The 27,929-nt window shown below is 53.6% G+C and overlaps 1 protein-coding gene and 5 gene segments (V, D, J or C); 5 read left to right on the plus strand and 1 right to left on the minus strand.

Moving 5' to 3' along the window:
* Positions 1–2,315: 2,315 nt before the first annotated feature.
* LOC134524742 (T cell receptor alpha variable 4-like) lies at positions 2,316–5,606 on the plus strand. The segment is given in 3 exon segments: positions 2,316–2,369; positions 3,858–4,139; positions 5,581–5,606. Coding segments are annotated over 3 exon segments (360 nt in total).
* A 1,022-nt stretch (positions 5,607–6,628) lies between these two features.
* On the plus strand, positions 6,629–7,437 carry LOC134524743 (T cell receptor delta variable 1-like). The segment is given in 2 exon segments: positions 6,629–6,674; positions 7,082–7,437. Coding segments are annotated over 2 exon segments (402 nt in total).
* Positions 7,438–12,249: 4,812 nt separating this feature from the next.
* LOC134524744 (T cell receptor alpha variable 1-1-like) lies at positions 12,250–17,351 on the plus strand. The segment is given in 4 exon segments: positions 12,250–12,298; positions 13,155–13,450; positions 14,945–15,050; positions 17,287–17,351. Coding segments are annotated over 4 exon segments (516 nt in total).
* A 1,916-nt stretch (positions 17,352–19,267) lies between these two features.
* Positions 19,268–21,233, plus strand: LOC134524745 (T cell receptor alpha variable 4-like). The segment is given in 3 exon segments: positions 19,268–19,319; positions 20,153–20,433; positions 21,054–21,233. Coding segments are annotated over 3 exon segments (513 nt in total).
* A 1,241-nt stretch (positions 21,234–22,474) lies between these two features.
* Positions 22,475–23,448, plus strand: LOC134524746 (T cell receptor alpha variable 38-2/delta variable 8-like). The segment is given in 2 exon segments: positions 22,475–22,589; positions 23,102–23,448. Coding segments are annotated over 2 exon segments (393 nt in total).
* A 2,347-nt stretch (positions 23,449–25,795) lies between these two features.
* Positions 25,796–27,929, minus strand: part of LOC134524747 (olfactory receptor 6F1-like) — a 51,351-nt gene continuing 49,217 nt past the window's right edge. Inside the window, 1 exon segment of the mRNA XM_063354910.1 lies at positions 25,796–25,884. Coding sequence (XP_063210980.1) covers positions 25,796–25,884 — 89 coding nt within the window.

Genomic DNA, 27,929 nt, shown 5'->3' on the forward strand with positions numbered 1-27,929 from the left:
AATGAAGCCCCTGTAATCCAAAGGGAAATGGTGAGGGACCTGCTTCAGCACCTGGAGGTGCACAAATCTATGGGGCCGGATGGGATCCACCCAAGGGTATTGAAAGAGCTGGCGGAGGTGCTCGCCAGGCCACTTGGTATCATTTATGAGCAGTCCTGGACAACCGGGGAGGCCCCAGCTGACTGGAGGTTAGCAAATGTGACACCCATCCACAAGAAGGGCCGGAAGGAGGATCCGGGGAACTACAGGCCAGTCAGTCTGACCTCGGTGCCTGGGAAGGTCATGGAACAGATCCTCCTCAGTGCCATTACACGGCACATGCAGGAGCACAGGGTGATCAGGCCCAGTCAGCATGGGTTTGTGAAGGGCAGGTCATGCCTATCAAACCTAATATCCTTCTATGATAAGGTGACCCACTTAGTGGATGAGGGAAAAGCTGTGGATGTTATCTACTTGGATTTTTGCAAAGCTTTTGACACTGTTTCCCACAGCATTCTCCTGGAGAAACTGGCTGCTCATGGCCTGGACAGGTGTACTCTTCGCTGGGTACAAAACTGGCTGGATGGCCGTGCCCAGAGAGTGGTGGTAAATGGAGTTAAATCCAGTTGGTGTCCGGTCACAAGTGGTGTCCCCCAGGGCTCGGTGCTGGGGCCGGTTCTCTTTAATATCTTTATCAATGATCTGGATGAAGGGATCGAATGCACCCTCAGTAAGTTCGCAGATGGCACTAAACTGGGCGGGTGTGTTGATCTGCTTGAGGGTAGGTTGGCTCTGCAGAGGGATCTGGACAGGCTGGACCGATGGGCTGAGGCCAATGGTATGAGGTTCAACAAGGCCAAATGCCGGGTCCTGCACTTGGGACACAACAACCCCATGCAGCGCTACAGGATTGGGGCAGAGTGGCTTGAAAGCAGCTCGACAGAAAAGGACTTGGGAGTGTTGGTTGACAGCCGGCTGAATATGAGCCAGCAGTGTGCCCAGGTGGCCAAGAAGGCCAACAGCATCCTAGCCTGTATCAGGAATAGTGTGGTGAGCCGGACTAGGGAAGTGATCATCCCCCTGTACTCGGCACTGGTGAGGCCCCACCTCGAGTACTGCGTTCAGTTTTGGGCCCCTCGCTACAAGAGGGACACTGAGGTGTTGGAGCGTGTCCAGAGAAGGGCTACAAAGCTGGTGAGGGGTCTGGAGGACAAACCTTATGAAGAACGACTGAGGGAGCTGGGGTTGTTTAGCCTGGAGAAGAGGAGGCTGAGGGGAGACCTTATTACCCTCTACAACTACCTGAAAGGAGGTTGTAGAGAGATGGGGGCTGACCTCTTCTCCCTGGTGACAAGTGATAGGACGAGGGGAAACGGGTTCAAGTTACGTCAGGGGAGGTTTAGATTAGATATTAGGAGACATTTTTTCACTGAAAGGGTTATTAAACATTGGAATAGGCTGCCCAGGGAGGTGGTGGATTCACCATCCCTGGAGGTGTTTAAAAAAAGAGTAGATGGGGCACTTAGGGACATGGTTTAGAAGTGGCTCTTGTCAGGGTAGGCTAAAGGTTGGACTCGATGATCTTAAAGGTCCCTTCCAACCTCAACAATTCTATGATTCTATGATTCTAAGGGCTGTGCCCAGTGGGGAAATTTTCTAAGGCCATCTCCCCTCCTGAATATCGATCAGCCTGAGCTCACATCCAGCTTGGAGACAGTACAGCCAAGGGCTTTCCCCCTTGCCTTTGAGAGACCTCAGTGAGATCAGAGCCAGGGAGCTCTGCTGGGAGAGCTCAGCCAGGGCAGGTTCCCCTCTCTGTGGAGCTGCTGTTTCTGAGCTGAGGCTCTAGTGCAGCCACGATAGCTGACTGTTCCTTTTCTATTGCTACCTGAGAGCTTCCAGCAGAAGCCCGTGCCCTTCCCTTCCACATCTGGTTTTAAATGTCCAAGTTTCCAATGAGACGTATTCGAGAAAATAAGAGTACTGTTAAAATAGCAAGCACTTGACCTCCAAACCTTCCTGCCATGCCCTGCTGCTGTGCCGTTTGCCCTCCCCTTGGCTCCTTCCAGAACACCGGCGTCCCCGTGGCCGAGGTGCCCGTGCCGGGGACAGCCCGCGCCCGCCCTCCCTCACCGCCGGTGTCGCTGCGGGCAGCTCCGCTCCGGCCGGTCTCTGCCGCGGCGCCGCCTTCCTGCTCGGGGCGTAGGGCTGAGCCCCGGGGCGGAACTGGCGGAGGCGGAGAGGAGAGTAGAGGAGGCGGCGGAGAGGAGGCGGCGCGGCCGGAGCAGAGAGCCGGGGCTGGCGGGGGGCAGCGAGGGGCAGACGGCGGAGCGGCGCGATGCGGTGGTGCCGAGGCACAGGGCTGGCAGGGCTGGCCGCGCTGCTGCTGGGTGCGTGGGACTGGCGGCGGTGGATGGGGCCAGGGTTGTGCCCGGCGGGTTCCACGGGTAGCCCAGCGACAACTCCTCCCTCTCCTTCTTCAGCCTCTCTTTCCCCCTCCTGCCTCTCTGACATCTTGACCATGAGCCAGCAACGTGCCCTTGTGGACAAAAAGGCTGAGAGCATCCTGGGGTGCATCAAGAGGAGTGTGGCCAGCAGGTCAAGGGAGGTCATCCTCCCCCTCCACTCTGCCCTGGTGAGGCCGCATCTGGAGTACTGTGTCCAGTTCTGGGCTCCCTGGTTCAAGAAGGACAGGGAACTGCTGGAGAGGGTGCAGCAGAGAGCTACCAAGATGATTAGGGGACTGGAACACCTCTCTCATAAAGAAAGGCTGAGGGATTTGGTCTCTCCCGTCTGGAAAAAAGATGGCTGAGGGGGGATCTTATCAACACTTTTAAATACTTAAAGGGTGGGTGTCAGGAGGATGGGGCCAGGCTCTTTTCAGTGGTGCCCAGGGACAGGACAAGAGGTAATGGGCACAAACTTGAGCATAGGAAGTTCCACCTAAACATGAGGAGGAAATTCTTTACTTTCAGGGTGGCAGAGCACTGGAACAGGCTGCCCAGAGAGGTGGTGGAGTCTCCAACTCTGGAGACATTCAAAACCTGTCTGGACACATTCCTGTGTAACCTGCTCTAGGTGACCCTGCTCTGGCAGGGGGGTTTGACTAGATGATGTCCAGAGGTCCCTTCCAACCGTATGTTTCTATGATTCTGTGATCTTTTGTGCCCCTTCCCAACCCCCCGAGTCCCCTCTCCTGTTCTCCCTCTTTCTTCCCCACCTCTGTTGGTACGAGACTCCTTGCACGTACACCTGATTTTTCACGCACGCTCTCCTTCCCCTGTGCATTCTGCAGTTCTTATTGCCCTCAATATAGACCTCTCTCCTTCACTGTAACAAGCCCTCTCCCTGTCTGCTCTTTATCCACTCACACACTCATATTCTGACTCATCTCTCCATGCATCTACCATCTCCAAAGCCTCTTCCTACTCCTCGAGACCCCTCTCTCATCTTTCCCTCTGCTTCCTTCATATCCATAACCACAAATTGTCTTTTCTGCACCGTGCCATTATTCCATATATCCTCTCATCCCCCTGTGCTTTCTGCATTAATTCTTCTTCTCAGTTCAGCCCTTCATCCTTCACTGTAACACTTCCAACTTTCCTGTCTCCTCTTCTTCCCTCCACCCATGCGTCCATCCACCCATGCATCCATCCCTCCACCTGGCTTTCATTCTAGCTCTGTATTCATCCATTAAAAAATCCCTTGCAGACTTATCCCCTTGCTCCACAAACCCACACGAGGATCACTCTCGATGCCCACTTGGTCCCCATTTGCTCCAGTCCAGCTCTATCTATATGCCACTCTTTCTGACGATTTTTCTGGCAAAAGAGCCATCAGACCTGAGTGATTTTTGGCCTTTTCTTATACTTTCTCAGCAGTGGCTGTGGGAAGAGCCCAGGTGCTGCAGGAGCCGTCAGCAGAGACCACCGAGGGCATCGGCATCAACATCACTTGCTCACACCCCAACATAAAGTCTTACGACTACATCTACTGGTACCGTCAGCTCCCGGGACGAGGCCCCGCGCTGCTCCTGAGCGTTCACAAAGACTCCAAAGAGCTGCGGGACCCGCCGGGGCGGCTGTGGGTGTCGGCAGACCGCCGCTCCAGCGCCCTGTGGCTCGCCCGGCCCCGGCGCCACGACGCGGCGGTGTATTACTGTGCCGCGGAATACACGGGGAGAGGAGCCGGGGCTGCGGCCGGGCAGGAACCGGCGCGGGCGGGGCCGGGCGTGTGTGTCGGGGCCGGGGGGACAGCCCCGCGCGGGCCCGCCAGGGGGCGCTGCCGCTCCGCCCGCCGGGGCCGCCTCGCCCCAACCGGCCTCTCGCCCCGGGCCGCTTCCCCCGCCCGACCGGCCCCGGCCCCGGCAACCCCGCACTCCCAGCGGGACGCACACAGAAATCCCCCGCCACACTGCCGCCGCCGCCGGGGCAGGAATGGTGCCCGGAGCGCTGGCCGTGTCCGGCGGGGCCCGGCAAGGAGCGATGGCAGCCGCCGGCCCCGCTGGCGCCCGCCCAGGAGCAGCGCCTTTCTGCTCCGCACAGGGCGGCGGGCGGCAGAGATCCTCCTGCCCACGGGCAGCCGCCCAGCCCTCGCTCCTGCCGCACGGACCGCCCACTGCTGACATGGAACATACAGGGCCTCTTCTCGGCCTTTTGACTTTCCCCACGAGGATGCCGAGGGAACCCTGAGCAGCTGCTTTCCTCTGCTCTGCAACCACGGGGACTCCAGGGCGCAGTTGCCAATGCCAAATGGTCCTTAGAAAAGGACAGCCAGAAAGGGTTTCTCATTTTGTTACTCTGTAAAAGCTCAGATATACAATGGAAAACTGAGTCCTCCAGCCCCACATTTTCGCAGAGCTTTCAAAATGTTCCTGCTGGCATTACAAAGTCGTTGCATGGGTTCAGGAGTTGAAGCTCCCCAGCGGCAGGAGAAGGGCATGTCGAGGTCAGAGGCACCTTCAAACGCTCCCCAGAGGGGCTCAGTGGTGAGACCAGGAGCTTGTTTGACAGGATTCAGCACCTCTGGAGTTGAGGCCCAGGAGACAGGGCAAAATGCTTGGCCTGGACACACTGAGCGCAGCCTCAAGGCATGCCAGGTTCCTCCTGGAGGAGTGAGTCAGAAAGGGTTTTTGCTGAGTTGCCCTCAGGGGCTGGAGGTCTGAGGGGAGTGAGAGCTGGCAGGAGGCCTCTGGCAAGAGACTGTGGGCTCCAGCCAGTCCCCGGGGAACCCTGTGTGACTCAAATAGCTGACAGAGGTGGTCAAGCCCCATGGGCAGAGGCTTCCAAGGCACAGAGTGAAGGATCAACCCTGCTCCTTATTTTCTTTCAACTCGATGACTTTATTTCCAGGGAACTCCTGGCAGGTGACAAACAAGGCGGAGCAACAGGTATTGCCAGGCCAGCACACACATTAGACACGTGTTCACACACTTTATCCCCTCTCATCCCTTTCTCCATCTGTCTTCCCATGCTTGCTCCTGTCCAAATGGCCTTGATCCCTCTCTTTCCCCATCTGCTGCTTCTCCTAAACATCCCATGTCACACACAATCCCCAAATACTTTTTCACTCTATCCCGTAAGGCGTTTGATCCCCTTGTAGGCAGAAACATCCCTGAGTTTATGTGATGATCCTCTCTTCTCACACTTCTGGAGGGTGCCATCCCCAGAGAAAGTGGCTGATTGTGATACTTGAATGAAGAAGGATTTGATGTCTGTGAAGCAGAGGGCTGTGCTGGATGTCCTCCAGCCAAGAGAGGTGGTATGACTTACTGTGGGTGGATTGTTTACAGCAGGTGCTCTTCCTAGAGACATTTCTCTTGAAAGGTCTCATCCATGGCCTTGGGAGAAAGGAGAGAAAACCCTGTAGGGACAGGGAGTCAGACACCTGGATCTAGGTGCTATTGGCCATTCCTCGTTCTGCCGCCTTTCAGACACTACTGAGGCACAAGGACCACATCACGGGTGCAAAAGTTCCTCTCTCAAACCCCATGACAGGTGAGTGCAGACCCTTTTCCCTGGCTGGGCAGTGGATGCCAGGAGAAGTTCACTGCTCCCATGCTGGGGGCTGGTTGTGCCGGTTGTGATCTCCAGGAGGAGCAAAAAGCAGGAAAACAGCCTGCAGCCTCCTAGTGCCTGACAACAGACTGCTTGCTCTCTTCCTTCAGGCTTCCACAGGAGTTTTCCGGTCCTCAGGTCCCTTTGGCAGTGTGACCTGGAGCTGAGAGGCAGCGCTTCTACACCAAGCTATGTCTGCCTGAGGGGATGCTCAAGCACCTTCTGACATGGAACACTGTGAGAAGCCCGGCTGTGGCCTGACTTCCCAAAGACGAGCCTTCCCGTGCTGAACAACCTCCCCTTGGCCCTTGCAAAATTAGGGTCACAGTTTGATTTCGTTCCTTGGGCTGAGCACTTTAACAACTTCAATTAGTCTCTCTGCAGAGCCTCCTCGTGGCAGAGATGTGGAGTCCCAAGCCAGACAGTCCCAAACTCCTGTCTGCAGCAGCAGAGAAAGAATTTTGCTCCACCCCCTGTGCTGAGGGTTGGTGGGTGCTTTGGGCTGGCAGAGGGAGGAGAAGTGGTGAACTCTCAAGCTTCAACTCCCGCTTCCTGTGACATGCTTTGACACGGGGTGCATGGGAGAGTGTGACATGGTCCTGATTTTCCTGGCAGCTCTGGTGGGACTGGCATATTTTGGTGAGACACAAGGTTCAGGCTGGGGAGGAGCAGGGCAAGAGGTTGTTGTGCCAGTGGTGGGAGAAGAAATTTGAGTTTGACTCTGCAGGAAACTGGGATTCATTCCACAGGGAGAGCAGGGAGTACAGGTGGGAATGGAAAATCATCTGGGAGATGTCAGCTGTAATGGGTATGGAAGGAGGACGAAGACTCTGCACATGCCTTTCAGTGCTCGCAAGAACCTTTCTATGGGTTATTTTTGCACGGGTGTTTAGAGAAAGAGAGAGCTGCTTGGGTAGAGTCCTACACTGGAAATGGAAACTTCTCTCCCAGGTGTATTTGACCAAATGCTGCCAGCCTGTGTAGGGATGGTTGAAATTCTAGGGGAAGGCTGGGTCAATGCAAGGAATGTTGGAATTCCTTTACAGGTCATGCACAGAAGGACTCTGTGCTCCAATTCCCTCCAGAAAGGACCATCCAGGCAGGATACGACACAACACTGCACTGCAATTTCTCCACCAACTATTCTGGTGCCTTCATCTACTGGTACCAGCAGCTCCCAAAGCAGTCCCCTCAGATGCTGTTGTGGGTGAGCAAATACAAAGCTCATGTGGATTCAGGGAGGTTCTCCTCCATGCTGTCTGCAGAGGACTCCCAGGTGCTTCTGCATGTGCGGGACACCGAGCTCCAGGACAACGCTCTCTACCTCTGCGCACTGAGCCCACATCTGTGCCCTCAGTGTGCAGCACTGCACAAGAAGGGGAGGGTGTACCCTGGGGAGTGATTCCCTCCCCACCACTGCTTGCATGGAGCTCTAAGCTCATCTTGCCCAGGAACCACACCCGGGTGCTGTGGTGAGGCTGGGTCTCTGTCTGCACAGTCTATGCATCAGGGAGAGGATCTGAGAACTGGTTAGGTTGAAAAGCATCTTTTGAGATCATGCAGTCCCTGTTAAAGCTGGGCCAGCCAGAGCAGGTTTCCCAGGACTACGTTCATTTTGGTTTTTCTGCTGGTGGGCACTCACTCTTCTCCCGTCAGTGGGCATTACTGAGAAGAGTCTCTTCTTCATTCCCTCCCATCAGCTATTTACACACATTGCCAAGATCTCCCACAAGCCTTCTCTTCCCCAGGCTGAACACTGCCAGCCCTCTCAGCCCATCCTCAGAGGAAACATGCTCCAGTCCATCCACTATTTTGCTGTGCTCACTCCAGTATCTTTCTTGTACTGGGGAGCCCAGAACTGGACCCAGCACTCCACAAGTGGCCTCACCAGCACTGAGTGGAGAGGAAGGGTCAGGTACCTTGTCCTGCTGGTGATTCTCTTCCTGCTGCAGCCCAGGATGCTGTTGGCCTGCCTTGCCACGAGGGTGCATTGCCACAGCAGGCTCAGGGACACCCCTGAGCCACTGAGACTGAGTGGGACACAGCAGTGAGTGTTCAGGAGAAGCATCCCAGAGGCTTCTTCAGCTATAACTTTTCCTGAGCGTCCCTCAATGACCACTGTGTGAGAAGGGGGCTCTTGGTAGGAGACGTGACTGCTCCTGTGGCTTTACTTCCCAGGTACAGAAGCCCAAAGTGGGAAAATGACTTCCTGGCCCTACGTCTGGGGATCAGGCAAAGCTTAGACATGTGAGCAAGACCCATCAACCAGGCATTGGACAAGATTCCCTGTTCAACCACTTGAGCTGTCCGCCTGCTTTTCATGTCTCCCCTCCAGCCCTGAGCACTCACTAGTACTTGGCTGGGGCGATGCCTGTGTCCCTGAGTCCCTCTGGGTTCTCTGCCCAACAGAAAACCACTGGTGGCTGCATTTCCAGGATGTGCATTTCTGGGCTCTAGTTTGTCCCTCTGTGCACAAGGCTCTTGCCATACTAAGTCCCTCAGCCTTTCTTTATGAGAGAGGTGTTCCAGTTCCCTAATCATCTTAGTAGCCCTTTGCTGTACCCTCTCCAGCAGTTCCCTGTCCTTCTTGAACCGGGGAGCCCAGAACTGGACACAGTACTCCAGATGCAGCCTCACCAGGGCAGAGTAGAGAGGAAGGATGACCTCCACTCGATCTGCTGGTCACGCTCTTCTTGATGCACCCCAGGATGCCATCAGCCTTTTTGTCCACAAGGGCGCATTGCTGGCTCATGTCTGAGGCCAGGTTGTCCACCAGGATTCCCAGCCCGCAACCTGTACTGATGCATGGGGTTATTCCTCCCCACGTGCAGCACCCTACGCTTGCCCTTATTGAATTTCATAGGGTTTCTCTCCACCTAGCTCTCACGCCTTTCCAGGTCTCACTGTATGGCAGCACAGGCTTCTGGTGTGTCAGCCACTCCTCCCAGTTTTGTATCATCAGCAAACTTGCTGAGGGCGCACTCTATCCCTTCATCCAGGTCATTGATGAATATATTCACTAGGACTGGGCCCAGTACTGACCCCTGGGGAACACCACTTGTTACTGACCTCCAACTAAACTCTGTGCCTCTAATCACGACCCTCTGAGCTCTATCTTTCAACCAGTTTTCAATGCTTAGGGGAAGGGTCAAAGGTGAGGGGGAAAGAGGGGACTGGGGATGAGCAAGGGGAGCCAATAGAGAGGAGGAAGGAAAAAGGGAGGTACTTGCAAGTAGGCAGCGGCTGGTCAGTGCGCTTGTTGGGATGAGCCCTGTGCCCGATCACCACAGTCCCCTCTACCTTCTTCATAAATCCTTTCTTAATCTTCCTTCTGTCTACCTTCACTCCCTTTCCCATATGCGAGTGCTGCAAGGTCTGAGGGCCAGTAAATGGAGCGACTGATGTGCAAGAGAGATCTGGGTGCCAGTAACTGGGCAAACAACCAATGGCCATGGGGACTGTAGGCCTGGGTGCCAGTAACTGGATGGACCAGGGTGTGCTGCAAGGTCTCAGTGCCAGCAACTGGAGAAGCGGCCTCTGGTCACAGACCCTGTCGATCTCTGTGCCGGGGCTGGAGGGACTGGGGTGTAAGCAAGGTCTGGGTGCCAGCAACTGGAGAAGGAAGAACGTGTCCCAGGGCTCATATCTCTTGCTGTCAGCAACTGGAGGCACCACACTGCACATGTGTGTTTGAGAGGTCAAAGGACCAACGACTGCAGGGACTTCAGTGTGTTTTCTCCTGGGTGAATTGAACCCGACATGCATGGGTGATTATGTGGACTCTACCAGCATATTTCAAGCTGGCCCATCCAGAGAGTGGGAGAAAAAGCTGTATCTGAAGTCTGAGACAGAGATGGGTAAGTGAGCTCAAGGCTAGTGCATGGCTATTAGAGAGCCTCATGTGGTGGCAATATCTGAGGGATCTGCAATTGTGAGGGTGGTTGTGAGAGGAGCGGGTGATTGCATGTATCTGTCAGAGAAAAACAGCCTAGTCTAGCCAGAGACCCCAGTGCTGGGTAAGAGGGCCCAGGCTGCAGGCAGGGCTATTGGATGGGCTGAGGGCCTGTGTTGGTATTTGAGACACGCACAAATGTGGGTGTGCTTGTGACTCCCGAGGGTGAGGGGGTGTGTGTTAGAACTAGGGAAGTGCATGTCACAGCCGTAATGGAGTCAGTCAAACAAAGGGACACTTTAATGATGAAGAGACCGGAGCATCTCTGGTAGGCTGAGAGAACTGGGCCTGTTCAGCCCCAAGAAGAGAAGGCTCAGGGGAGATCTCATCAAGGCATACAAATAGCCGAAAGGGAGCTGTGAAGAAACTGGAGCCAGGCTCTTCTCCCTGGTGTCCAGTGACAGGCATTTGGCACAAACTGAAACAACGGAGGCTCCGTCTGAACCCCAGGAAACCCTTTTTCACTGTGAGGGAGCCCTGGCACAGGGTGGCCAGAGAGGTTGTGGTGTCTCCATCCTTGGAGGAATACAAAATCCATCTGGACATGGTGCTTTGCACCCAGGTCTAGGTCACGCTTCCTGAGGTGGTGTGTGGACCCACTGACCTCCAGACATCCCTTCCAAACTTACCAATTCCGTGTTTCTTTAACAGAAGACATGAGGAGGGTCTGAGAGGACTGGCCTTCTTCAGCCTTCAAAAGAGAAACTAAAGTTGAGAGCTTTTTCTAATACTTGATTGGAGCATGAAGAGCCAGTTGGAGCCAAACTCCTTCTTGAGCACAGTGAAACAGAGAAAGGCAATGGCCATGGTCTGGAACAGGGGAAATTCCTACTAGAAATTTGGAGTTCTTTTTTTTGTTTGTTTGTTTTTTGTTTGTTTTTGTTTTTGTTTTTTTAATGCATGCATGTTGATCCCATTAAGAATGGGACTCTGCCTCCACAGAGTCTTGACTAAACTACCATCAATTGGAGATAAGAAGGTAAAGGGGCATAGCACAGGTGATGTTATGTCCCTTCAGGTGCTGGGAGCACCAGCTCTGGGGCATGAAGTAGAGCTCGAGTCGGGTCTTAACACATAGTGCAAATCCTGCCCATGCTGAGATTCATCTTAGGCATTGTCATCTCTGGAGTTTTCATGGCATTTCCTTAGAAATAAACCGCTCCCAATTTCTACTGTTCAGCAAAAGGGCGTTTATATGAAAGCACAGTGCTTCATTCCTAGATCAAGACAAGGACGTGTTTGTGGCAGCGTTGCCAAGTTTGGCAAGTGATATATACAGCTCAGCACAGCACAGGTCTGGGCCTACTCAGGTCAGGTTAACTTAACGACAATGAACAGTTTGTCCCTCTGCCATGAGTGGTGCGTGGGATCACTCTGGAGTTCCTGTGGCAAGGGGGTGGGAGTAGGGGTCCCCACCTGCAGTACCCCCACCCCTTCACATGCCCGTTCAGCTGTGGGTGCAGGGTTGCCCTATCCATAGCCCTCACAGTGCAGCACTCCAATGGGTGCCCCATGTTCTCCCTCAGAGTGGGTGTCACCACTCATCCCTCATCTTGCTTTCCAGTGAACTTATGCCATTTTCCTAGGGTAAGTTGTCCTTATCATCTCTGGGTTTGTGGCATCTACACAGCAGTTCTGGAGCCAGGTTCTTCTCTCACACTCTGGGTTATCCCACCAGAATAGGACAGAGACAGAAGCCCTGGGCTGCTGCACAGCAGCTTTCATCTTGTGTTTGGGGGAATCTGGGGGAGAGTTGTTTTTCCCAGGTAGCTGAGGAAATAATGGGGAGAAGTGAGAGAAATGGAAAAGACTTCTGTTCCCAAAGGAAATAGCAGTGTCCCCAAAGAGCTCAGGCCCCCAGGCAAAGTTCTGAAACTTCACTGTGGAAGAAACCCCTGACGTCCAATATAAGCCAGCACTGGTGTTCAGAAGAGCAGGGGATTCTCGCTGCGGAGGAGGGGACTCCACTGTGAGCTCACTGGGAACAGCCTCTCCCCACCACTGGGACACGCAGAGCCCCCAAGGGCTCTTCATGGGGAAATGCTGAGAATGCCACTGGCTGAGGGAGCCACAGGTGTTGCTGCTGGAGGAGGGAGAAACTCAGAAGCAGCATCTGAGGCACAGGAAGAACAGACCTCTGCTCTTCCCCGCTTCTTCCTTGGCTCCCCCAACAACGTTGCTTCCGGCAGCTCTGTTATCTCGGGGCTGGGAGGGGGTTTTCTGACTCTGTCTCACTCCACAAAGAGGCGGGTTGATGTCGACATGCAGCTTGGATCTCTCATCCTCACGGCCTTCCTGGGGCAACTGCTGGGTAAGTCCTGGCTTACTATAAATGCATCCTTCTTCCCCCAAGGAAACCCTTGCCAGCCTGATCAGGATCATGCAGAGAACTACTCTTGAATTACAGGAAAACACTGTGAAATACCAGCTCACATTTGTGGTTTTGCACCATTTTTCTCAAGACGCTCTTACTGTTTGAAAGGAGAGAGAAGAGATACCTCAGACCTCTTCTGCTGCTCTTCTCTCACCTTCAATGCCTTTCTCTCTGCCTCTCTCTTCTGATCCACCTGCTCTCACCATAGGAGATCTCATCTCTCTCTGCACTCTCACATTTTTTCTTTCCAATGCAAATCAGCAGAACTTGTATGCTCTCATCCCACTGACATTAACTGGGTGTCCCATTCTGCCTCCTGGATGGCTTGTCTGCCATGGCTTCCAGTTTTCCCCTGGTTGTTGACTCAGTCGGGGATCCCTCTTTCTACCATTCAGCTCACCATTGTATATACTCAGGGAACTAGGAGCCCTCAGAGATGAGAGGGATGGGGAAGCAGGATGAATCTTTTTGACAGAGCCCTATGGATGCCTCAACATGATGGAAGGATGCTGGTCCCAGCATGCAAACACTAGGCTACTACTGGGTAGTAGCAGCAGGAGCAGGGAGGAGGAGCAGGAGGAGCAAGGAGGAGCAGGGACTCAGCACAGCTCTTCTCAAGATCCACACTGAGCTCAGAGCTCCACATTGCCACTCAAACTCCTCTCCACCTGACTGTCCCCAGGCCTCAGGATTTTCCTCTAAGGCAGATGACAGGGAGCCTTCTATGCTTGCTTTTCACATGTGCTGGTGGTTTTCTTCCCCTGCTGAGCTGCTGACCTTCGCTTTCTTCCAGGCACCATGGGACAGACCACTGTCACCCAGCAAGAAGCACAAGTCACAGTGAAGCAGGGAGACACCTTCCAGACAACCTGCACATACCAGACTTCCAGCTTTTATGCTTTGCTTTGGTACCAGCAGAGGAAAGGCCAAGGTCCCCAGCTGGTCTCCTATCAGGTAGCAGCTGGCCGCAAGCCCAGTGGCCGTCTCACCACCGTGCTGAACACCACCGAGAAATACAGCCTCCTGCAGCTGGAGGAAGTCGGGCTCTCTGACAGTGCCTTGTACCTCTGTGCTGTGCAAGACACAGTGGTGCAGGGAGCTTCCTTGGCTGTGCAAGAACCCAGGGGAAGGAGGGGATGTGTCTGTGCAAGGCTGAGGGTGGGGGAAGGGGCCCTCAGGTGTCCCCTGGCAGCGCTGCTCCCCCTGTACACCCAGGGGTCTGCAGGACAAGATCCTGTGATGGAATGTTTTCTGTCCATTCCACACATTGATTTATGCAACCATGGTCTTAAATAGTCCCATACCACACTAAATGAAGCACAGTCTTCCTATAGCCAATGCATTGGAAGTCTGGTAAAACACAAGCAGCACGCACATGAGCCATTGCATGTACATATTAGCGATTTATTCGTCTTCACCACTCCTAATAACCACAGGCACATCCATCCTCCCCGACAACAACTGAGTTTGTCTTGTCTCAAGATGGTGACACCTTAAAACTGGTTCCATTGTGTTATTTCCCTCTGGAACATTGGCCATGGCAGTTGATGTAAAGAGATGCTGTACCTTTTCTTCACGTAGGCAGATCTCAGCATGGGGCCTCCATGCATCCTCATTCCCCTGTTCTCGCTGGGGACATTAAACATTCTAGTGGGAGCTGGTCAGTTCCTCCTGCTCATCTGCTGTGACGAACTGGCACTTTTGGTAGCAAGTGTCCTGGATCTGCTCAGTCACAAATGATCAAATTGTGTCTGAGCACTGCTCTCTTCCCCTAGAGGGTCCTTCTGTCCTTTAATCCCTGGGTACAGAGGTGTGGGAAACAAAGGAAATATCTCAAGGGAAACATCCCCATGAACAGCAGCTGCTGCTACAGAGGCTCCCCACACAGGGACGGGCGTTGCCCCTCACTCTACTGTGTTGGGGAGGACACTCATCACAGCCCCACAGACTCTCTGGGAATGTAGCAGCACCCACAGTAGAAGAATATGGAACTAAGGAGCTCTTAATACAATTTGGACATACACAAGTTCATGGGATCATCGGAGTGTGGCACACCTGGGACAGCCAGACTCCCCACAGGTTGCAGACACTGAGGCTGGGCCACCAGAAATGACACTGACTGATCGCAGTAAGAAAGGCACTCAGCCTCTTCACAGCATTCCTTAAAATGCTATTTGTTAGCATTAAGACTAGAAAGAAGGAAAGGACCAGTATAGATAACCTGACAGCCCTTCAGATGATGGAACCCAGAACTGCTCTACATCAATTGCTGTCACAGAATGAGAGAATCACAGAATGGCTGAGGTTGGAAGGGAGCCCTGCAGGTCATCTGGTACAACCTCCCTGCTCAAGCAAGGGCACCTAGAGCCAGTTGCCCAGGACGGTGTCTAGGTGGCTTTTGAATATCTCTAAGGAAAGAGCCTTGGCAACCTCCCTGGGCCAGCCAGGCCAGTGCTCTGTCACTCCCACAGCACAGGACAATGTGTTGTCCCCTTGACAGGGCACAGGACACTGTGCATATCTCATCCACAGAAGGGTTACACAGCTTTGGTCAGTCATGATTTCAGATCATTTTTGTCAAAGGAAACAGATCTTGTCATCGTTTCTACTGTCAACAACTACGACCCTGCCAGAAGTGTATTGTACACGAACAAGTATCAGCAGCTTTCACGTCCTTATTTCTTGGAGTGTAAATCAAGGAGTTCAGCAAGGGAGTAAGAAAGGTGTAAAGAACAGACGCTGTTCTGTCAGTAGATGGTTTAAATCACCATTAAAAAGAAAAGAAAGAAAAGAACTTTTGGCTACAGTGCCCTTAATTGGAGCTGTAAAACCCACATGGATCCTGTGCCCTTTTCCTGCCTTTCCAGGATCATTTTTGTAGGGCTGGCCATCCTAAGGGCTGTTCCCTGTATTAGCACTCTAGACATTCTGCAAAACAAATCATGTTCCGGAGCATCACACCCATCACCGCACAACCCCAGAGCAGTTCTGGCCATAGCAAGAGGGACACCCTTCCTCAAGAGCTCATGGGGATGCTGACACCTCAGGGCCTCCTGCCTTCCATGGCATTTGTGGGGAGACACAGATCAAGGCAAGGTCTGATGCTCACTGGAAGTAGAGCAACTCAGAATATCTTCCTTAGCTCCAAGGAATGGTGCTCAAGAGAGGAGCCACTGCAGGCTGTCCCAACCTCCCACTCCTCTGAGAATGGAGACGGGTCTCCTTGTGCTCTCACCCCCTTCCACCCCAGAGCAACACCTTTCTCCTTTGGCAGCCTGGGCAGTGTCCACAGAGGAAAGGACTACATGGAGGCCAAGCTTGAATGCAATGGAACTTTAATGAGTCCAAAGACAAAAAGAAAGTCATTCCAAATGAAGGACAGGAGTGTAGGGGGCCCTGGAGGCAGTCAAGAGTCTGCTGTGCTTGACCATGTAGAAGTCTTCGCATGATGTCTGTCTGCCTGCCCCATAGAAAGAGAGGAGAAAGATGATCCCCACCAGGCACGTCTTGGTGGGACCTTGCTGCCAAGGGGAATTGAACGAAGCAAGGAAAATGAAAGAAGGACAAAGCCGTTCAGCTACACTGCAAACACATCCCAAATCCTGATCCTTTGCCCAGCATGATGTTCTGAGTTCCTCAGGGAATCTCCCTGGGTCTTTCCCAGCATATTTATCAGAGGAGGGACCTTCTGCCACAGTAGCGGCTGGAAATGCCAGAGAGGTCACAGCACCCAGAGGTGATGGGCACTCCATCACAGCTGAGGATGCTGCCAACAGCAGCAGAGGTGGAGGATCCCACAACGGTGTTCTGTGGGAAGGAGCTGAGGATGGGGCCTGGCAGGGTCACCACCACAGCAGGAGGCTCAATGACAACGCAGGAATTCTGGCACTGCCTGACACAGGGCTCGTTGCAGCTGTTGGCCAGTGGGGTTGGGCCACAGGGCCGGCAGGGCAGGCACTGGTTGTAGCAGGACATTCTATAAGGGTTTGGAGGTGCACCTGGGAGAGAGGATACGGATAGTGAAGAGCACAAGGGTGAATGAGAAGCAGCCTTGTTTCCCCGTCACAAAGAATCTAAGGCCACTACTGAGTGGGGAGCTCAAAGCTCAGCCCAGAGCCCCATGGTCCTTATCGCCCTACAGAAAGCAGCCTGTATCTTCCCTAGTGCATAAACCAAAAGATCCCTCTGCCATGTCCCAGCCTCTCGCTAAGCAGACGCTCGCCCCTCTGACAAGAACATCCAAGCCCCAGCACAGGCCACAGAGAATATCAGCTGAGATGTCCATCAAGGAGAGACCTCACTTAGGAAAAGAAGAAGGAGCTGCAGACTCACCTGGTTCCCAAGGAGTAGGAGGTCAGAGAAGTGGATGAGAGAGCAGGGACTTGGGCTGGCTTTTATACCTGTCCTTCATTGCCGCAGCACCAGAGGCACCCTTTGCAGAGGTAACAATTTTTGCACAAGCTCATCTTGAATGCAAACCATCACAGCTAATGATATTGGCTGTGCTTTGGCTGCCTTTTCATTTCCAGAGTTCTTCCATGCCCATTCCCCAGTGAAGAATTCCTGTGATCAGTGGGATGAAAGGCCCCAGGATTTCCAGGGCAGGAATGCAGCAGTGTGGACAGAAGAGTCAGCTCAAGTGCTGTATGGTTCCAGGGCAGGAAAGACGCCTCAACATAGGCCACTCTGTTGGGGCTGTTTGAAGTGTCGTTCTGAGAAAGAAGCTCCAGCCGTCCTCACCTAGACACCCATGGGCTCCTGTGCATGAGGAAGTGCCACATCCTTCTCTTGCCCTCCCTCCTCAGCTCACCCCAACGGTCACTTGATGTTGCCTTCCCGGCTGTGTGCGTTGCGCTGCTAGGTTATGACAACATCCTGCCTCACACTGCCCCCAGGAAACTGGCCAGTTTTGACTGTCCTTGCAGTCTGTGAGTACATCAAAGACACCATGGGCATGCCAGGGGCCTTGTACTACCCCAGAATGCCCTAGCCTTGCTGTGGTTGTCCCCAGATGTCCTCAGCAGAGCCCACAGTGCATTTTTATGTGTTTCCATCTTGTGTGCTTTTGAGTGCAGCCAGCTTTTTGTGAATGGATACGAGAGCACAAATTTGTTTATGATTCCACACCAGTGTGCATAAGCCTGTGTGAGTGTGTGTGTATGTCCTTGTTGTCCCTCCTCAGGAGGGAATGTGCAGGTCATAGTGAGGACAATCTCCCCTGCTCTCTCCATGAGCACCACAGAGCAGCAGGTTCCCAGGATTAGAAGGAGCCTGAGTGCAGCTGAGCGGTGATGGCACCAGCCTGCTGGAGATGCGTCCAGGGAAGAGGCACTGAAATGCAGCCCCTGCCTTCTGAGATCTCCTTCTTCTGCCTCTTCACAGCTGACACTCTGCTGCTGCCCATTTCACACCACAACAACGATGGTTCCACTCCACTTGGGATCCTTAGTTCAATTGAGTGTGACAATATCAGGAGTACCTCAGCATGGCTGGCAGTCCCCTCTCCCTGCCTCTCCAGGCCAGGACACAGCTGCTCTCCCCAGTGCTAGAGAGTTCAAAGGATGGGGATTGCTTTCTAGGCAAGGTGAACACCGAGATATCCTCCCCACCATGTGCTGGCCATCCCTGAGTGGATCTGCTTCCAATACCGTGTCAGGGATATCTGGGTTAGGACACAGGGCCCCTCTCATGCCCAAGCTAAGGCCCAACGGAGTTGTTCAGCTCATTGGCCTGGTGCTGTGTCAGGCAAGGCCTGAGAGTGTGTCCCAAACAGGTACTGAATGAAAAGAACATGAAGCCAAGGGCCAAGTGCATTGCTTTCTCAGGAGGTAACAGGCACTGTGGAGAGGGCAAGGGCAGGGGATATGGGTACCTGGAGTTCAGAAGGAACTTTGATACCCTCTCCCATTCTTCTTTATGACCAAATTGGAGATGAATGGGTTCATTAAGAGGATGATAAAATGGGTGGAAAATTGGCTGGACTACCAGGCTCAAAGAGTTGTGCCTATGGAGAAATGGGCTGACTGGAGCCTCATGAAGGCCAAAAAGTGCAAGGGCAATGTTTTGTATCTGATGGAGGAACCAGCCCATGCACTCACGTAAGCTGGGAGCTGGCTGCCTAGGAAGCAGATCCACAGAAAAGGATGTGGGGTATAAGGACAGCAAGCTGAACGTAAGACCACAGTGTGCCCTTGCAGCAAAGGTCAAGTGCATCCTAAGCTGGATTAGTCAAAGCTTAGCCCACAGGTCCAGGAAGGTGACCCTGCCCCTCTGGCCCATGTGAGACCACATCTGGAGCACTGCCTCCAGGCTGAGGTGCCCTCGTCCAAGAAGGATATTGACCTACTGAAGCACGTCCAACAAAGACCACAAAAGTAGATAGGGGGCGGGCAAACATGACGTGCGAGGAGAGCCTGAGAGAACTGGGCCTGACCATCTCGGAAAAGCGAAGGCTCAGGGGAGACCTCCTTGCTTTCTACAACTGCTTGATCAGCGAGAAAAGAGACAAAGGACGAAGACACTGGAAGTGCTAAGTGACTGAGTAGCATCAATGGACATCACCTAGCATAGGGAGAAATCTGTAGGATTTCATATGGGAAGCTGGACCATCTGCTGTGCCAAGGCCCCGCTACTGTGCCAGGCTGCAGCTGGCGCTGTGCAGGCTTCTTCTTGCTGGAGGACGGGGAGAGTCCATTTCCCAGCTGGGCAAAGTGGTACCCGTGCGGAGTCCCAGAGCGCTCTGAGCTCGGGCGAGCCCCCGAGCGGCGCCGGCGCAGGGCCGAGATCCGGGGCGGAGCTGGCGGCGGCGCAGGAGAGGAGAGGAGGTGGCGGAGAGGAGGCGGCGCGGCCGGAGCAGAGAGCCGGGGCTGGCGGGGGGCAGCGAGGCGCGGGCGGCGGAGCAGCGGGATGCGGCGGTGCCGGGGCGCAGGGCTGGCGGGGCTGGCTGTGCTGCTGCTGGGTGCGTGGGGCTGGTGACGGTGGATGGGGCCAGGGTTGTGACCGGCAGGTTCTCTGGAGAGCCCAGCACCAACTCTTCCCTCTCCTTCTTCAGCCTCTCCTTCCCCCTCCTGCGTCTGACATCTTTTGTGCCCCTTTAAAAACCCTCCGAGTCTTCCTATTCTTCTTCTCCCTCTTTCTTCAACACCTCTATTGGTACAAGCCTCCTTGCATGCACGCCTGATTTTTCATGCACCCTCTCACTCCCCTGTGCATTCAACAGTACTTATTACCCTCAATATAGCCCTCTCTCCTTCACTCTAAGAACCCCTCTACCTCTCTACTCTTCCTCTCTTCCCTCACTGATTTTCTGACCCATCTCTCCATGCAACTACCATCCCTAACCCCTCTTCCTGCTCCCTGAGGTCCCTTTCTCTTCTTACCCTCTGCTTCCCTCATATATGTAGGCACAAGGTTGCTTTCTGCATCGTGCCATACATCCACTCATCCCCCTGTGCATTCACCTTTTATACTTCTGAATTCATCCCTCCATCCTTCACTGTAACACACTCACCTTTCCTGTCCTTCTGCCTCTCATCATTCATCCATCCATCCATGCACCTGACTTTCCTTCTGTCTCTCCAGGCATCGTTTGCAATTTCCCTCCCAGACTGCTCCCCTTGTTCCACACATGCCAGGATCACTCTCCATCCCTGTTGATGAGCTCCCTGTCCCCAGTTGTGCCAGTCTGTCTCTGTGACACTGCCACTCTTTGTAGTGATTTCTTGGGGAAAAGAGCCATCAGAGCTGGGCGACCATTCTTGATTTTTAGCCTTTCCTTCTCTTTCTCGGCAGTGGCTGTGGGCAGAGCCCAGGTGCTGCAGGAGCCGTCAGCAGAGACCACCGAGGGCACCGAAATCAACCTCACTTGCTCGCACCCCAGTATCCGAACCACGGAGTTCATCTACTGGTACCGCCAGCTCCCGGGACGAGGCCCCGCTTTCCTCCTGAGCACTCACAAAGACTCCAAAGAGCTGCGGGACCCGCCGGGGCGGCTGTGGGTGTCGGCAGACCGCCGCTCCAGCGCCCTGTGGCTCGCCCGGCCCCGGCGCGGGGACGCGGCGGTGTATTACTGCGCCCTGGGAGACACGGGGAGAGGAGCCGGGGCTGCGGCCGGGCAGGAACCGGCGCGGGCGGGGCCGGGCGTGTGTGTCGGGGTCGGGGGGACAGCCCCGGACGGACCCGCCAGGGGGCGCTGCCGCTCCGCCCGCCGGGGCCGCCTCGCCCCAACGGGCCACAACTGGCCCCGCGCCCCGGGCCGCTTCCCCCGCCCCACCGGCCCCGGCCCCGGCAACCCCGCACTCCCAGCGGGACGCACACAGAAATCCCCCGCCACACTGCCGCCGCCGCCGGGGCAGGAATGGCGCCGGGAGCGCTGGCCGTGTCCGGCGGGGCCCGGCAAGGAGCGATGGCAGCCGCCGGCCCCGCTGGCGCCCGGCCAGGAGCACCGTCCTTCTGCTCCGCACAGGGCGGTGGGCGGCAGAGATCCTCCTGCCCACGGGCAGCCGCCCAGCCCTCGCTCCTGCCGCACGGACCGCCCACTGCTGCTGCTCCACGGGCAGGGGCTGGGGATCTCTTCCACCCCACTCATGTCGCCAGGCTCTCTTAGAACAGAAAGACCCAATTGGTACAGTGCCAACACAAGCCCTTGCTTTGACAGCACAACCACAAGTGGCAACTTTGTCAATCCGCTCAGCTACACACTTACAACTTGAATCCTCCAGCTCCACACTCTGCTTCTGGGGTGCTCCTGCTGGTGTTGCACAGGCATCCTGTGGAGCCTGCAGTTCTACATCGGCACCAACTTGAGAAGGAGATACTGATTGTCACAGACACCTTCAAGTGTCTCCTGCAGTGCCTGGTGATCAGAACATAGAGCTTGGGGTACAGGATTCCCCTTAACCTCAGACTGAGAGCCTTTGGTGTTGAAGGGAAGTCCAGGAGACAGGAGAGAAGCCTGAGCAGGGCACTGGCTGAAAGACACATCTGAGACTCAAGGTCAGACTCAGGATGGAGCCCCAAAAGAGATGTGCTAAGTTGCCCATTGGGGCTGAAGGTCTATGGGGAGACCTGGAAAGGGGCCTCTGGACATGGGGTCCTGGGCCCAGCCGTTCCCCAGTGAGGCCTGTGTGGCTGTAGGAGCTGAAAGAGCTGGGACAGTCCATGTTCAGAGGCTTCAGGGGCAGAGAGGAAAGGGTCAGGCCTCTTCCCTGCCTCAGCTGGGGCCTGTATTGGCAGCCATAGTTGTATTCCAAGGGAACTCCTGGCAGGTTTGCAGTCATTGGAGAGCAGACGGCAGCCCACTGTCCTTCTGCCATGGCCTCGACTGAACAACAGGACAGTAAAGGCCTTGTGGGAGTGTGGTTGTGAATGGGGGCTGGTGTGCCAAGAATGTGCTTCCTGCAGTCCCTGCCAACTGTATGAGAAAGGCCCTGGGTGAGAAGAGGCAGAGGAGCCCTGCTCCAGGCAGCAGACACCAGAAGACATGAAAATCAAGTAGGCCTTTTGCTTGCCTGGGTATTGAGGTTCTGGGGCCCAGGGTGGGAGAAGCGTCTGAAGGCTGTGGGTAATGTGGGTAGGAGAAGGGACATAGAAGGACTGCCTGCACAACAGAGAGCTGGGTTGCCATGTCCTCCCCCTGCCAGAGTGAGGCAGTGTGTCTGTCCCTGTGCAGCTGGTTTCTGGAGCAGATGCTCTTCAGAGAGATGTTTCTCTTCAGGTTCCTCCTCTATGGGCAGAGGAGAAGGGAAAGAGTGTGTGACACCTGGGTCCAGGCACTTCAGAGTGTGCCTGGTCCTCTCTCCATCCAGACAGTCCCAGGGACAGGGTGGACATGGGTGGGTGCAGGGGTGCCTTCTCCCTCTCCTGCAGAGCTGGGTGCAGGCCTGTGCAGCTGGCTAGGTGGTGGGTGTCAGGAGAAGTTCTCAAGGGATCTTTGTTCTTTAGATGGCCACTACTTAAACCATGATTCTTTTATGTCTCTAGAGGGCTGCCTTGTGGTAGAGGTCGGGGGACAGGCCCAAAGAGGCCTGGCTGGAGCAGCAGGGAGAGAGTTTTGCTCCACCCTCTGGGCTGTGGTTTGGAGGCCTCTTTGATCGGGCAGAGGTAGAAGAAGAGGTGAAGGTGCAAGCCTCGGGTCCCTCATGCTCGCAGGTCCCTGGGCACCCCGTGAAGGGAGAGCGTGACATGGTCCTGATTTTCCTGTCAGCCCTGGTGGGACTAGCTGACTTTGGTGAGATGTGACTTTCAGGCTGGGGAGATTGAGGCAAGAGTTTGTGCATCTGGTGGTGGAAGGGAGGGGATGTGAGTGCTGACTGCCTGGGATACCTGGGAATGTATCCGTAGGGAGATCAGGGGCTGCATATGGGTACAGCAAATAATCTGGGAGATGTCAGGAGTAATGGGCATCAAAGGAGGAACAAGACCTCACCTGAACTTTGCAGCTGCTCAGCATTCCTGAATGTGCTGCTAATACATATTAAGCCTGAAAAGAGGGAAAGGTGCTGGGGAATGGACCAACGTGGCATAGAGCAGCTTCTCTGCTGTTTGTATTGGATACAATGCTACCAATCTCTGTAGGGATGGCTATAAACGAGAAGCTGCAGAACAAACAGGGACAAACAGCTCATCATTTCTGAGGCTAGAAAAGTGAGATGGACAGTGGGGACAGTGAGCAAGCTGATGAAGTGGTAGATGGACAGGTCCATTGGCAAGCAAAGCTGAAAGCCTTTTCTGGCTTTACAGGTCATGCCCAAAAGGACTCTGTGCTCCAGTTCCCAGCAGAAATGACCATCCAGGCGGGACGCAAGGCAACGCTGCACTGCAATTTCTCCACCAGCGATTCCAATCCCTACATCTTCTGGTACCAGCAGCACCAGACCCAGTCCCTTCAGATGCTGCTACAAGTAAGCAAGTACAGAGCTCACGAGGCATCAGGGAGGTTCTCCTCCACACTGTCTGCAAAGGACTCCCAGGTGCTTCTGCATGTGCGAGACACCGAGCTCCAGGACAGCGCTGCCTATTTCTGTGCACTGAGCCCACACTGGTGCCCACAGCTGGCAGCAGTGCACAGAAACGTGGGTGTGCTCTGAGGAGCAGTTCCCTCCCTGCCACTGCTTGCATGGAGCTCTGAGCTCAGCCTGCCCAGCAGTGGCACCTGGGGCAGTGGTGAGGGTGGGCCTCTGCCTCCCCAGCCTGTGCTGCTGTGAAGCACATGCCAATGTGACTTTTACAGCTGTGTCTAGATCCAGGGTCTTTGGTGATGAATAGAACCCAAGAAACCTGACTTGGGCAGGACCATTGGAGGCTAAACCATAAAGACTCCAAACCAGGCTTGTAAATGCCCTCTGCTTAGAATAGCTGGTACAGTGGCGTGAGTCCTCAGGGCAAGTAACCTATCAGCTTGTGTGCTTCTTCCCTTTCCCTGTGGCTCCACTGATGGCCACAGCTGGAGAACAAAGCTTGTGGTAGGAGGCACAACTGCTCTTATGGTTTTGCCACATGGCCATAGTAGCCCCAGAAGGGAAGAGCCCTTCCTTGCCCCATATGTAGGCATCATCAAGTGTAAAAGACCCATCAGCCAGATGCTGAACAAGATTCTCTGGTTAAACCCTTCCTGCACCTATCCACTGCCAGAGAGTGGTCCCACTCTTTTTCATGTCTCTTTTCCTTCTCAGGAAAACCACCAGTGACCAACTGGGAGGAACCCCTATGTCCCCGAGCCCATGCTGGTTTTTCTCTCCAACAACTTTTAACCACATCACAGTGATCTCATTTGCTCCCATAGGGAATGCAATGGTTGCTCATGAAGCATCATCCACTTCACCTGAGAAAGCCTAGGCTAGATTGTAGTTGTCCTAGTGCTGCTGCAGGATGGCCTGCCTCTCCCAAGTGATGTGGGTCTGCTCTGCCAGCCCTGTTGCAGGCTTTGAATGCCCCTATTTATCTTAGAGGGCTTTAGGCAGTGTTGATGGGGAATTGACAGCAGCCTTCGGGGTTCGCACTCCTTTGTGTCTCAGGTCCCTTGGACACTTCAGGTCCTGCTTTTGATTGCTCTCCAGGGCTGCAGAGTGCTTCAACACTCCACAGAGACAGTTCTCCCCCAAAAGCAAGGAATGACAAACAGTGATGGCTACTTGAGGACACACCCATGCTCAGGTTCTTTCTCCAGCCTCAGTGGGCTGTCGCAGGGATTTTCCCAAGTGCCCCTGAGAAAGAGAGCACAGCTGACAAGGGCGGGCATCAGCCTGTCCTTGGCACTGGTGCCTGGGTCTGGCTGCAAGTCTAGGAGCCAAGTGCCCAGGACAGGTGGACACAGGAAGATCACCTCCAGAAGCACCACTGCTTCCACAAGGGAGGCGCAGATGTTCAGTATGGATTCAATCATCTCAATGAAGAGCTCTACACTCAGGTGAAATCAGTCCCACGCTGATCTTTAGGGTGTGTCTGCCATCTTGATGCCTCCTCCTTCTGAAGTGGTCACATGGACTCCCTTCAGTGTCCTTGTGCAGAAAGAAGAGCTTTGAGAACATGATGCCTCAAATGAAAATTGGAAGGGGGAAAAGCAAGTGCCCTTTGGAAGTGCTGACATCCTCCCAATGAGTGTGAGGAGAGAGTTGCTGCCCAGCCAGCCTTTCACAGTTCTGCAGTTTGGGGACTTTGCCAATCTCATTGAAGTGTTTCCACAACAAAGCCCAAAATGAGTGGCACGATGGACTGTTAAAAACTGATGTGGAGTTTCAGATGTGGAAATGTCCTGCCACATCTAGCATGAAGCATAGTGATTTGCATATTTTTAATTAAATATTTAAAAATACCTTAAGATTGAGGGAAGGAGAGGGAGTGTAAATTTTGTTGACTGACTTCTGTTAGGAATAATGGCTATAGGTAGAGATACCAGACATTGCCAAATTTTCTGTTGAACCAGAGCATGATTCTCTGAAACAGCCAAGGGATTGGGACATAAATCCTTCCAGAAAATGTCAAACTAAACTGAGAAATACATGCCCATTTCCTAAAGCAGTGAGCCAGCTACTGGGAATAATTTCGGGGGCACAGGTGAATCCCTGACAAAATGAAGCCCTTGGCAAGCTGGAATTCAAACCTGTGGGAGGACAACTCTTCCAGTGTTCTGTTGGAGAGCTGCTTCTGGATGGGATTTGTGAGCCTTTCCAAGTGGTGGTCTTTAGAGCACTGGGAGGAATTCTGAGTTTACCCAGGAGGGAACAGAGGGAGGTGGGAGGATTCAAATTCAGGTGCAGCCCAACCTAAGGTGGCTGTGAGGTGAGTGAGATGGGCTCAGTGGGGAACTGGTGGCTTCTCACTACCTGTGATGCCCAGGTGCAGTTACACTTTGGTGAGGACCTTCTGCAGGGTGGAAACCATGGGAGGGAGGGGATGAACCTCTTTGCTCCCACTGAGGCCCTTTGAAAAGCCACTTCACTTGCTCTGGAAGGCCCACCACAGAGCTTGCTTCACATCTTTGTTCCTGAGTGTGTAAATGAAGGGGCTCAACAAAGGAGTTACAGCTGTGTGAAAGGTGTTCATGAGTTTGTTCAAATCCAGGGAGTTCTAGGCTGATGGCTTGACGCACAGGAACATGGTGGAGCCACACCAGATTGTGACAACACTGAGGTGGGTGGAGGAAGTGGAGAACACCTTTTTTTGACCATGGGCTGACATGTTTCTGAGCATGGAAAGGTGGTGTACACATAGGAGAAGAGGGTAACACACACGGGAGGCCAGCAGGCCAGTTACGCAGACAAGGAAGGTCGCTAGCTCAATGGGCAGAGAGAAACAGGCACTGCCAAGCCTCAGTTTATCCTGTTTCATACACAGCAGGCAATCCATGCCTTCCAAACACCAGTTTTTCTTCTGTTGACAAGGTGGACAAGACAGCTGGTAGACTAGACAACACACACACATACACACACTTATACAGGTCTTTATGCATCCAGAGTTAGTTGAGAAGACTCTCACTCAAAGAGAAGCTGTCTACACTGCCCAGGATCACAACACAGGTGTTGGACTTGCATCTTCTGCAAGTCCTGTGTCCAAGGCATCAGTGTGGTTGAGGGGAGACTGATCTGCACTTGGTGGGAAGGGGAGATGCAGCTGAGTGAGAGTAATGTGCCCAGCTTCAGTCCTTCCACCCACACAGAAGCTTTCTGTCTGCTATCCATCTGTCCTCGAGTACCTTGGACATGGGGTTTCACCATGGGATGGGGGTGCTTGGAAAGCTAAGTATATGTGGGCTTCTTGCTCGGTGAGGATGGCAACCTGGTGACAAATGACAGGGAAAAGGTTGACATACTGGGTGTCTATTTCTCCTCGGCTTTTACTGGTATGGCTTCTCCTCAGGCCGACCAGATCCCTGCACATCCCCACAGACTCTATGGGAATGAAGCAGCACCCACAGTAGAAGAATAAGGAATTAAGGATCTTTTACTACCATATGGACAAACACAAGTTCATGGGATCACTTGGGATGCATCCAAGGGTGTTCAAGGAGTGAACCAGACAGCCTCTACTCAGTCCCTGGAAGGAAGATGGAGACAATACTCTCAGGAGCCCTTTCTAAACCCATGAAAGGCAAGAAGGGGATTGGGAGCAGCTGACATGGTCTTACCGAGGACAAATGATGCCTCACCAACCTCCTTGCTTTCCATGAGGAGGTGACAGGCACTGTGGGAAGGGGAGGGGCACTACCTAGGGTGTACCTTGATTTCATCAGGACCTCTGACATAGCCTCACAGGTGCACACACATGCACACCCATACACACAGCAAGGCATGCACACTCACAGGCATGCACACACCTTGATATGTGTACTGTTGGGGAAATTTTATTGTACCATTTGAGGCAAATGAAACACATGCTTATGCTTAGATTTTAAAAAAAAACCAAAAAAAACCCAGACCAACCAACCAACCACCAAATGATCAATCTATTGGCCAGAGTCCTACAACCATAAGCAGTTCTATACAAGGAATCTGCAAATATATGTCAGAAGCCGATTCCTTACATACACTGGCAGCAGCACCAATCCTGTGAATGGTGCAAGGCACACCTCAGCCTGGCGATGGGTCTGTCCCCCTGTTCTGCGAAAGGGGCAAAGCGGTTTTGGCAGAAGATAAACCCCCTTGCATTCCAACACTCCTCACCGAGGTGGGAGGCTATGTGCGGCTAAGTTTAAATTCTGAGTGATGCCTAATGCAGCACTATTAGTCCAATCGCGTTTAATATGTGTTAAACTTGTTATGGATACACTAATAGTGGACTGCACCTTCAGTCTAGTCGTGCTCATGAACTAGCATGGCCACTCTCAAGTCTTTGGTCATGTTCTGTGAGAAACCGAAACAACTATCTATTTAAAAAGTGCAGTTTATTTAAACAACAGATATATATGTTTTTAGGATTGCCAGTGATAAATACACTGTCTGCAAAGCACATGCAAATGAAAGTGTTGTTACATATACATATCGCGTGACAAAGTTATAAACGATACAGCCTGGCTATAAATGTAGGAAAGACAGTCTCTAGAGAAATTGCTAAATTTCCCAAGAAAGCACTC

This window comes from Chroicocephalus ridibundus, chromosome 17 (assembly GCF_963924245.1).
Source record: "Chroicocephalus ridibundus chromosome 17, bChrRid1.1, whole genome shotgun sequence".
Lineage (NCBI taxonomy): Eukaryota > Metazoa > Chordata > Aves > Charadriiformes > Laridae > Chroicocephalus > Chroicocephalus ridibundus.